This window comes from Coregonus lavaretus, assembly GCF_964263955.1.
Source record: "Coregonus lavaretus genome assembly, chromosome: 6".
In the NCBI taxonomy this organism is placed as follows: domain Eukaryota; kingdom Metazoa; phylum Chordata; class Actinopteri; order Salmoniformes; family Salmonidae; genus Coregonus; species Coregonus lavaretus.
In genome coordinates, this window is record NC_139993.1 from 12,788,987 (window position 1) to 12,801,354 (window position 12,368).

Genomic DNA, 12,368 nt, shown 5'->3' on the forward strand with positions numbered 1-12,368 from the left:
CTGCCTTTGTTTGCTACACACACATTTACGCTAATAAACTGAGTCTACCTTACAGTACCCAACTCTTCTGGAATATGTTTGTCAACAGAAGGGTTCATTTTTATTTAATTAAGCCCTTTATGTGTACTTTTCTGACTCCTCTCATGAAGTCTTAGGGCAATGGAAAGTAATCACATTTGTACTCATAAGACAGATCATGGGCTTTTCATCAGGATGGTTAGATGGCTTCATAACACTATGTTCAGACGCAGCTACAAAGTCATGTCAAACAAAAAAAGGACACTTTTTCATACCAAGACCAGTAAAAGAGCACTGTATGAAACGAAGAGGTGCACCTGGCCACACTTTATCTCAGTTGTGCTGTAGACTGCAGTGTACCTGGATTGAAAAATACCAAAGCCCCTTTTTCCTCTGCTAGGATTCAATGGTAACATGTAGTAGTGAATTTGGGGGGGGTAGCCTGATCTGGAATCGAACCCATGTCTCTGTGACTCAGTCCAACACCTTAGTCATTACCCTAATGGCTAAAACCTATTGACGAGGTTCCTACTTTGTACTTACACTTCCAGTCAAAAGTTTGGACACACCTACTCATTCAAGGAATCATGTAGTAACCCAAAAAGTTTAAAACAAATCAAAATAGCTTTTATATTTGAGATTCTTCAAATAGCCACCCTTTGCCTTGATGACAGCTTTGCACACTCTTGGCATTCTCTCAACCAGCTTCACCTGGAATGCTTTTCCAACAGACTTGAAGGAGTGCCCACATATGCTGAGCACTTGTTGGCTGCTTTTCCTTCCCTCTGCGGTCCGACTCATCCCAAACCATCTCAATTGGGTTGAGGTCAGGGGATTGTGGAAGCCAGGTCATCATTATTTCCTTATTTAATCGTTGGGAAATTCAATGTTGTCAGTAAGATCTTTGCATAGAATTTCTGTTGATCAGCTAAAATTCAGCTGCCAGAACTCCACACTCATCACTATCTCGGCTCATTTTCTCTCTTTCTCTTTGCTTCACTACTCTGATATCCTTCTGATACACAAGTGGAGAAGAAAAAATATTTTCCGTTCTCTTTTGATGAGAGAAAGTGGGACGATTAGGTGTGAAAAATAGGTTGGGAACATCCAACAGTATCCATAAAGGGAATGCCGTCACCGAGTAGTAAGGCTCAGGCAGATAGTCAGTGCTGTCCCTGGAGAGTGGCAGCTGCAAGACTTTCTAAGCTGAGAACTCTGAAGCAAGCAGACATGCCATCTTTCGGGGAATGCAAATAGGCCAAACACCTTTTAATCTTCACCCTCAACAACATCAAGACCGATTGCACAGTTCATGCTGATCCTACCTGTATTAGTTTATCGCCCAGTCAATCTAGGGCATGACTGTACAAGCGCATGGAAAACTCTGAAACAGGTTACACTGTATTACTACTCAGACAATGTATGACTCAATAGCCCTGTTTATAACTAACATGCACCCTTTGTCCTGATCTTGCCCACATTCTAATTGTGACAGCTTTAGACCGGTTTAGACGATTAAAAGACACATTGTGATATGATTGTGATCAGATCATCCTGACCACTTCCTGAGGTAGTCAGGCACACATTGTATCAATCAAGTGTTAACCGATCTAGATGGTCAAACCATTTAAATCATCATTATACTGGCCTCTAAAATCCATTGACCGGTAGCACCATTCACTAATGGCATCAATAATTATCTTAAAAATAAATAAATATTATTTTGAAAGAATCTGTCAGATAATTTGCATACAGGGAGACACCAGCTGATCTGGTCACAATGCGGACACAGTGGACGGATAAGAGACACATTTCAATACAATGTGTAGACGCGACAAACCTTGATCAGATAGTGATTGGATCATATTGATCAGATCACGAACCTCATGTTAGCACAAGGTGTAAACAAGACTAATGACTGAATAAAATGGCTGAAGTAATGTAGTGACGTTCTTCAGGGCACCAATAATTTCAACTATTTAATAACATCAACACTATTGAGCTATTTTAGACCCCACTACAGACAGCTTGTTCAGCTATACCTTTAGATAATAATGCATTGTCCATGTAAAAACTATGACACCTTTTGAGGATAAAGGTGTTTTTTATTTTTTGTTTGTTCTTGTCATAAATATTTTGTGCAAATTCGCACAAATCATTATCTGTGGGATTGAATGTCAGAAACTTAAATCAAATTAAATTATATTTGGCACATGCACCGAATACAACGTGTGCCACCAGAGGTCTCTTCACAGTCCCCAAGTCAAGAACAGACTATGGGAGGCGCACAGTACTACATAGAGCCATGACTACATGGAACTCTATTCCACATCAAGTAACTCATGCCAGCAGTAAAATTAGATTAAAAAAAACAGATAAAAATACACGTTGTGGAACAGCGGGGACTGTGAAGCAACACAAACATAGACACATGATAACATACGCACTATACACACATGTACCCATGGATTTTGTGTTATAGATATGTGGTAGTAGAGTAGAGGCCTGAGGGGGCACACTTAATTTGTTGTGAAATCTGTTATGAATGTATTGTAATGTTGTTAAAATGTATAACTGCCTTAATTTTGCTGGACTGCAGGAAGAGTAGTGGTTGCCTTGGCAGCAGTTAATGGGGATCCATAATAAATACAAATACAAAGGTACAAATTTTTTATTTTTTTGCTTTGTAATTTCAGAAAATGTCCATAATATACAGTGCTTTCGGAAAGTATTCTGGCATATGAGCCTTTCCTAATGATTCAAAGTTAGAAAATTATAATACAAATAAATAAACAGATCAATGTGCAGGGGTACGAGGTATTTGAGGTAGATATGTACATGAAGGCAGGGTAAAGTGGCTAGGCATCAGGATAGATAATAATATGAGTGAAATAAAGAATAGAGTAGGAGCAGCATATGATGATTGTAAATGTGTGTGTGCACGTGTGTGTATGTTTTGTGTGTGAGTGTCGCTGTAGTGTGTGTGTGTATGGTGTGTAGTCCGGAGTGATTAGTGTTTTTTGGGGTTCGGGTTTAGATTATTTGGGTTGAATGCTGTAACACAGAATAAAACAATTAATAAAAGTCCCATGATGGTAGTGACTGCCCATTACTAGTAATAAATCATTTATTCACATTACTTAAAAAAACAAAAATCTGTTGTAGTGTATATTACATTTGTTTTATTTGATTACTTTGTTTCATTCCAAGTCATCATCTCATCTCTATAGAGCTCCCGCCTATGCTGTCAAAGTAAATAATGCATACTTTTATGACTGCTGAATACCAACTATCAATCACTTAGATCATGTATTTTCAGGTAGAGATACCTCGCAAAGCAACAGCGGCTCTCTATATCCTCACGATCGCACATTATTCTCTCCCTTTGCATGTCTGCCCCACACTAACCTAACGTAGCATGGTCATTGTACCTAATTACTACGTTTTATGCGTTAAACTATGTAGAATATTGGCCTGTTGGAAACTACAACTCCCTGCTACATCTCTCAGTTCAGGCTGGATCTGATGTATCTCTAGAGAAACTGTGCAATGTGCGCATTTAGCTCACAGGAAATACAAATAACTACATGGAATTCAATTAATTGAACCAATGTCAGTCAATTAGTTGTTTAATAACTGACATTTTGGTTAATCACTGAGCACTAATGATGTGTATAGTCTTGTGAGTGTGCATAGTGAGTGCAAGATAGGGTAAGTGCAGGTAGCCTGGGTAACCCATTAATTAACTATTTAGCAGCTTTATGGCTATTTAGCGGTCTTAAGGCTTGGGGGTATAAGCTGTCTCGAAGCCTGTTGGTCCGAGAGCTGATGCTCCGGTACTGTTTTCCGGACAGTATCAGAGTGAACAGTCTGGCTTGGGTTGCTGGAGTCTTTGGCAATTTTCTGGGCCTTCCTCTGACAGCTGAAAAAGAAAACGAGGGATGCACTCTCTAGGAGCTCAGATGCAATAATTTTATAACCAACGTTTCGACAGCCAAGCTGTCCTTCCTCTGACACCGCCTGATTTAGAGGTCCTGGATGGCAGGGAGCTCGACCCCAGTGATGTACTGGGCTGTCCAGCCTCCTTCATGATTGTGCGGGTCTGTGTGTACCATGTTAAGTCCTTAGTGATGTGGATGTCAAGGAACTTGATGCTCTCGACTCTCTCCACTACAGCTCCGTCGATGTGGATGTGGGCATGCTCCCCTCTTTCTCCTGTAGTCCACGATCAGCTCCTTGGTCTTACTGACGTTGAGGGAGAGGTTGTTGTTGTCATGGCACCACACTACCAAGTCTCTGACCTCCTTCCTGTAGGCTGTCTCATCGCCGTCTGTGATCAGTTCTACCACGTCGTGTCGTCAGCAAACTTGATAATGGTGTTGGAGTCGTGCGTGGCCACAGTTGTGGGTGAACAGGGACTACAGGAGGGGACTAAACACACACCCTTGATGGGCCCCGAATTGAGGATCAGGGTGGCGGAGGTGTTGTTGCCTACCTTCACCACCTGGGGCCGCCCCATTAGGAAGTCCAGGATCCAGTTACAGAGGGAGGTGTTCAGTCCCAAGGTCCCCAGCTTGGTGATGAGCTTGGAGGGGACTATGGTGTTGAACGCTGAGCTGTAATTTATTAACCGCATTCTCACACGTTCTAAATAAACGTTCTAATCACACCGGTTTGAGCGTACGCTGCAGGGACCACTGTAGAATGATCACACCTGTTTGTTTGGTATGTGTGAAAAGGTTAATTGGACGTGTACTCCGAGCATGTGCTGACCAACTGGCAAGTGTCTTCACTGACATTTTCAACATGTCCCTGACTGAGTCTGTAATACCAACATGTTTCAAGCAGACCACCATAGTCCCCGTGCCCAAGAACTCTAAGATAACCTGCCTAAATGACTACCGACCCGTAGCACTGACGTCTGTAGCCATGAAGTGCTTTGAAAGACTGGTCATGGCTCACATCAACAGCATAATCCCAGAAACCCTAGACCCACTCCAATTTGCATACCGCCCCAACAGATCCACAGATGATGCAATCTCTATCGCACTCCACACTGCCCTTTCCCACCTGGACAAGAGGAACACCTACGTGAGAATGCTATTCATTGACTACAGCTCAGCATTCAACACCATAGTGCCCTCTAAGCTCATCACTAAGCTAAGGATCCTGGGACTAAACACCTCCCTCTGCAACTGGATCCTGGACTTCCTGACGGGCCGCCCCCAGGTGGTAAGGGTAGGTAACAACACATCTGCCACACTGATCCTCAACACGGGGGCCCCTCAGGGGTGCGTGCTCAGTCCCCTCCTGTACTCTCTGTTCACCCATGACTGCATGGCCAGGCACGACTCCAACACCATCATTAAGTTTGCCGACGACACAACAGTGGTAGGCCTGATCACCGACAACGATGAGACAGCCTATAGGGAGGAGGTCAGAGATCTGGCCGTGTGGTGCCAGGACAACAACCTCTCCCTCAACGTGACCAAGACAAAGGAGATGATTGTGGACTACAGGAAAAAAAAGAGGACTGAGCACACCCCCATTCTCATCGACGGGGCTGTAGTGGAACAGGTTGAGAGCTTCAAGTTCCTTGGTGTCCACATCACCAACGAACTATCATGGTCCAAACACACCAAGACAGTCGTGAAGAGGGCACGACAAAGCCTATTCCCCCTCAGGAGACTAAAAAGATTTGGCATGGGTCCTCAGATCCTCAAAAAATTCTACAGCTGCACCATCGAGAGCATCCTGACTGGTTGCATCACCGCCTGGTATGGCAACTGCTTGGCCTCTGACCGCAAGGCACTACAGAGGGTAGTGCGTACGGCCCAGAACATCACTGGGGCAAAGCTCCCTGCCATCCAGGACCTCTATACCAGGCGGTGTCAGAGGAAGGCCCTCAAAATTGTCAAAGACTCCAGCCACCCTAGTCATAGACTGTTCTCTCTGCTACCGCACGGCAAGCGGTACCGGAGTGCCAAGTCTAGGTCCAAAAGACTTCTCAACAGCTTCTACCCCCAAGCCATAAGACTCCTAAACAGCTAATCATGGCTACCCGGACTATTTGCACTGCCCCCCCACCCCATCCTTTTTACGCTGCTGCTACTCTGTTAAGTAAGTACTTATGCATAGTCACTTTAACTCTACCCACATGTACATATTACCTCAACTACCTCAACTAGCCGGTGCCCCCGCACATTGACTCTGCAACGGTACCCCCCTGTATATATAGCCTCCCTACTGTCACTTTATTTTACTGTATATATAGCCTCCCTACTGTCACTTTATTTTACTTCTGCTCTTTTTTTCTCAACACTTTTTTTGTTGTTGTTTTATTCTTACTTTTTTTGTTAAGGGCTGTAAGTAAGCATTTCACTGTAATGTCTGCACCTGTTGTATTCGGCGCATGTGACCAATAAAATTTGATTTGATTTGATTGAAAGGAAATAATGAAAACCAGCATACACTTGGCCAGCCCTCCATGGAATGAGTTTGACACCCATTGGTTAGAGGAAAGAGCAAACCTTCCTTTTTGGTTTACACTTCCAATGAATACCCTCTTCATAATGGATGAAGCACATGTGTAATACATTTTATAATGCTTTCATATGATAATGTTACCTTTTTTTCTGTGACAAGAGACAGTTGAGATCATTGAAGCCAGTACATTTCATTTGTGTCTGGCTCTTCTTGAAATGTCATTGCTCTTTGAGTTTGGTTGATGTCTTTGACAGTGTCTGCTTATCATGTCTCTGTCACATTCTGTTGTTGGCAGTGTCGGTCTCTGGGAGGATTTTTCTGTTATCGGCTGTTTGTTTGAATTGGCACTAGTTCACAAAGCAGGTGAAGACCCACACTGGGTTTGGACTAATAAGAGGGGAAACACTGTTTTGGATGGTCATTTAATGTAATTCCAGTGCTCCATTACGTCAGACAGACACTTGATAGAAGAAGACACTCCATAACTGTGCTATAAAAATATTTCTGGTCAAACAGATGGAAAAGGGGTCTTAGAAAACATCTACCAGAAAAAGTCTTAAAAGGGATTAGAAATAATACAAAACACTAATGTTTAAGTAACAACCCCTAACTAATATCAACACCAATATTTCGTTTTGGATTAATTATTTGTACATTTAAGTACATTGGCCTGTGCCTTGTAATTCCATGACCAAAAACCCACATATCTTAGATATTTTTGAATTTCTCTCCCTTATGAGGAGGGAGGATAATGAAAGTTCACAGAAGTAACAAGTAAAGGTAGACCTACCAATTTACAGTGCCTTCAGAAAGGATTCACACCCCTTGACCTTTTCCACATTTTGTTGTGTTGCAGCCTGAATTTAAAATGTATTACATTTTGATTTTGTGACACTGGCCAACACACACTACCCCATAATGTTAAAGTGGAATTATGTTTTTAGATTAATTTAAAATGAAAAGCTGAAATGTCTTGTCAATAAGTATTCATCCTCTTTGTTATGGCAAGCCTAAATATGTTCAGGAGTAAAAAAGTAGCTTAATAAGTTAATAAGAGTTTTTGGAAAACGTGGTCACATAAAATAACTGAGATTTTACCATCATTCTGGTACCAAACTTTACATCTGCACTGTTCTTCGATTTAAATGTGTTTTTGTAAAATGTTCTGTGGAAATTGTTAAAAGTAGTCCTTGTGCATAGAGTTGTATGGTTTGTTTAATTTTGCAATCAATGGTTTGCGTTTGGCATACTTGTAAAGTGAAAAATCTGAGTTTCAGCGTCATTGTGTTACTGTGAGGTGCCCCTAACACACTTATTCTGCTTTGTGAAATGGTCCTTAGCGGCATAGCACTTGCTCTATTTAGTTCTAGTTTTAGAAAGTCATTTACAAAGATCTGAGGTTTCAGATATTTTCTGATTTCTATATAAAGTGCACAATTCCTCTCCCTAAGTGACGATGTTTAGGTGTTTTTTGTTGTTGTCATAAGTGGTTTATCTGAAATAATTGGTGGTTTCACCCTCCTTTTCCCTCCTTCCTTCCACGATAGGTTCCCAGGAAGATGTGGCTGTGAGCTTGCTCAGAGTGCTGATCCTGTAGGTCTTCACCTGATCGTGACCATGGGGATATGGCCAGGTGGTGTCCGGGCCTGCATTGCAGGCCAGGAGAACTGCTCTGCCAACAATGAGTCCAAGGACTACTGTTACTCAGCCCGTATCCGCAGCACCGTGCTTCAGGGCCTACCCTTTGGAGGGGTCCCCACCGTCCTCGCGCTGGACTTCATGTGTTTCCTGGTGAGTCTGCCTAGAGATCAGTCTTGCCTGAATTTCAAATTGATCCCTATCCCCATTCCAGTGTTGCAGGTTTTTCTCTCTCCCCCGTAGTTCATTTATTGACTTATATCACTGATTCATTGGCCAGAGATTCTACTTACCTGGGACCCCAGGTCTGTGTACAGCAATACTTATGACCTGGGTCCTAATGACTTTATGCTAATCTGCATTGATCACATAGGTATACAGTATATCTATGTGTATATGTCTACATATGTGTGTGTGTGTGTGTGTGTGTGTGTGTGTGTGTGTTTATATGTATATCTGTGTGTGTGTATATATACAGTACGTATGTATACAGTGCCTTCGGAAAGTATTCATTTTGTTACGTTACAGCCTTATTCTAAAATGGATTAAATAAAACATTTTCCTCAGCAATCTACACAAAATACCCCATAATGACAAAGCGAAAACAGGTTTTTAGATTTTTGGGCAAATATATAACAAATAAACATAAATACCTTATTTACATAAGTAATCAGACCCTTTGCAATGAGACTCGAAATTGAGCTCAGGTGCATCCTGTTTCCATTGATCATCCTTGAGATGTTTCTACAACTTGATTGGAGTCCACCTGTGGTAAATTAAATTGATTGGACATGATTTGGAAAGGTACACACCTGTCTATATAAGGTCTCACAGTTGACAGTGCATGTCAGAGCAAAAACCAAGCCGTGAGGTCGAAGGAATTGTCCGTAGAGCTCCGAGACAGGATTGTGTCGAGGCACAGATCTGGGGAAGGGTACCAAAACATTTCTGCAGCATTGAAGGTCCCCAAGAACACAGTGGCCTCCATCATTCTTAAATGGAAAAAGTTTGGAACCACCAAGACTCTTCCTAGAGCTGACCGCCCGGCCAAACTGCGCAATCGAGGGAGAAGGACCTTGGTCAGGGAGGTGACCAAGAACCCGATGGTCACTCTGACAGAGCTCCAGAGTTCCTCTGTGGAGATGGGAGAACCTTCCAGAAGGACAACCATCTCTGCAGCACTCCACCAATCAGGCCTTTATGGTAGAGTGGCCAGATGGAAGCCACTCCTCTGTAAAAGGCACATGACAGCCCGCTTGGAGTTTGCCAAAAGGCACCTTAAGACTCTCAGACCATGAGAAACAAGATTATCTGGTCTGATGAAACCAAGATTGAACTCTTTGGCCTGAATGCCAAGCATCATGTCTGGCGGAAACCTGGCACCATCCCTACAGTGAAGCATGGCGGTGGCAGCATCATGCTGTGGGGATGTTTTTCAGCGGCAGGGACTGGGAGACTAGTCAGGATCGAGGCAAATATGAACGGAGCAAAGTACAGAGAGATCCTTGATGAAAACCTGCTCCAGAGCACTCAGGACCTCAGACTAGGGCAAAGGTTCACCTTCCAACAGGACAACGACCCTAAGCACACAGCCAAGACAACGCAGGAGTGGCTTCGGGACAAGTCTCAATGTCCTTGAGTAGCCCAGCCAGAGCCCGGACTTGAACCCGATCTAACATCTCTGGAGAGACCTGAAAATAGCTGTGCAGCAGCGCACCCCATCCAACATGACAGAGCTTGAGAGGATCTGCAGAGAAGAATGGGAGAAACTCCCCAAATACAGGTGTGCCAAGCTTGTAGCGTCGTACCCAATAAGACTCAAGGCTGTAATCGCTGCCAAAGGTGCTTCAACAAAGTGCTGAGTAAAGGGTCTGAATACTTATGTAAATGTGATATTATTTTTAAATATAAATTAGCAAACATTTTGATAAAACAGTTTTTGCTTAGTCATTATATTATTTTTATTTGTATTTATTAATTAATTTAACGACATCTCCTCCCTGTGTTTTAATGTGCCGGAAGTTGAATGACAATCGCAACAAAAATGACTGCACCCTTGTTGCCTGGCTACATAAGGTGAATAGTACACTAATCAGGGTTGGTCATTCCATTTGATTGTCAGTGCATGAGAGAAATTGAAATTCAAATTCAAGAATTTATAAGCAACATGTATTTTTTATGAGGGTTTTTCTGTAAAAGCTTTAAGTGGAATTTCATCTAGCTTTTTTTTCACAAACTGTAATTGTGATGGAATACGCTTGAAAAGTGGAGGCGTCATAGAAAAAAAGTTAACATTGCTGGAGACACTGTCTCCAAAATGGCAAGGTGTCTCAAGCAGTGTTAACTTCCAGTCAATTCAAAAAGCAAATAGAAATTCCACTTAAAAATTTGACAGAAAAACCCTCATAGAACATAAATGTTGCTTATAAATTATTCAATTCGAATTTCAATGTATCTCATTCACTGACTGAATCAAATGGAATGACCCCAACCCTGATTAGTGTACTATTCACCTTATGTAGCCAGGCAACAAGGGTGCGGTCATATTTCTTGCGATCGTCTATCAACGTCCGGCGCATTAAAACACAGGGAGAATTAGTTAAATATGATATATATTTGTCAAAACAACTAAAGAACGTGTACAGAATTTGAAAGATATGGTGTGTTTTCACGTAAGCACTCGGAAGCCGACGTTGGCATTCCCATAGACTTAACATGGTGGGTTGGCTAGTTAGCTTTGTGGCACATCAGATTGCAAATATCCTAATGTTATCTACATAAAAACATTTAGTTTTTTGTCTTTTTTCATTGTCCAACCGCATTGCCCTTTCAATTCTTGATCTTTGATTGAAAAGGGATAAAGCATGTATGGATGATGACTATTAGATAATCGAATAAACTAGCTAACTACCCTGCCATGTTAAGTCTATGGGAATGCTTACATGCTAACATCTGCTTCTGAGTGCTTATACTATGCGAAAATACAGGTTAATTATTTATTTTTCTCACCAGAGATTTACCATATCTTTCAAACTCTACATGTTATGTAATAGTTTTAACACATGTAATTCATATTTAATGACTTCTCCTCCCTAGGTTTGCTTGTGTGTTAATGCGCAGGAATTTGAAAGACAAATGCGTTCAAAATGGCTCAGGTCAATTTGGCGGGCCTACAAAAGGTGAATAGGGCTCTTCAAATCCAGACCAGTAAGTTCGTCAGTAGTGTTGGTTTTATTTTCTCCCTGGATGTTAATTGATTGATGTCATTGATTGGTCTGAGTCCATTCAACTTTGTGTCCTTGTCATTTAGGTCTGAATCAGTCCCCGATTTCAGGGGAGGAAGGGTATGGTTTGACAAATCTTATTGAATCTTATTAAAGTCAAATTGGACAAGTCGGTGAGTTCAATGGTACCATTTTGTTTTACCAGTCCTAAAGGTTTGGCTGTAGTACTGGTGTGGAACAGGATGCTCCTGTTCATGACTAATTGATAGTAAAATCCATAGTGCTTCGTGACCACGGGAACAATGGATTGACCTACATAGTGGCTGACTGTCTAGTAGGGGCGTTATTCAAATGAAGCTGTACTGTGTCATTGGGGGTCACCTCACCTCCTGTTGTCTTTTTAATGTATGCTTGCCAATTGAATTTAAGGCCATGAGATAAAAGTAAGGAAGGTATTAACTAATCTGCAAAGTAAATTAACAAAGTAATGAATCAATGCTTATTGTCTCAATACTTATTGTCTCAGGTTAGGTGTATGAGTAAGAGAACTGTCTCAGTGCATGAATGAACATGTCTACATTCACATGGCCTCATGCTCATCTCTTCAAATGCTCAAATCCAGATTTATTGTAACATTTTACTGGGCAGCCAAGGTCACAAAGTGGTGGGTTATGGCTGTGCGTTGGTAAGCATTATCTATAACTTTACATCTATGAAATATATGTGTCCAGAATGCGTTTTCACCCAAAATGACAGGGTCTGGTAACCGAATAAGTGTTCCAAAGAAATGTCGTAATGTGTGCCTGTGCCCTCAAAGATCCATGTCTCTCAAGGATTTTGTTTCACAGGACAATGTCACGTTGATGCTCATAAAGCAGCATATAGCAGGTCCCCCTCCCAAAAGAGGTTTCTAACTTCAATGGTCTCTCTATTCCTGGTTAAATAAAATATACTAACAACATGGACATGATATCATAACACAATGAACAGATGAAAAGGCCA

General features: G+C 41.8%; 1 protein-coding gene across 1 annotated transcript in view; it reads left to right on the top strand.

The window, feature by feature from the left end:
- Positions 1-12,368, top strand: part of LOC311131309 (CSC1-like protein 2) — a 101,479-nt gene that overhangs the window by 21,211 nt on the left and 67,900 nt on the right. Inside the window, exon 2 of the mRNA XM_084164206.1 lies at positions 8,052-8,295. Coding sequence (XP_084020332.1) covers positions 8,122-8,295 — 174 coding nt within the window. The 5' untranslated portion in view covers positions 8,052-8,121. The remainder of the gene's footprint in view (positions 1-8,051; positions 8,296-12,368) is intronic.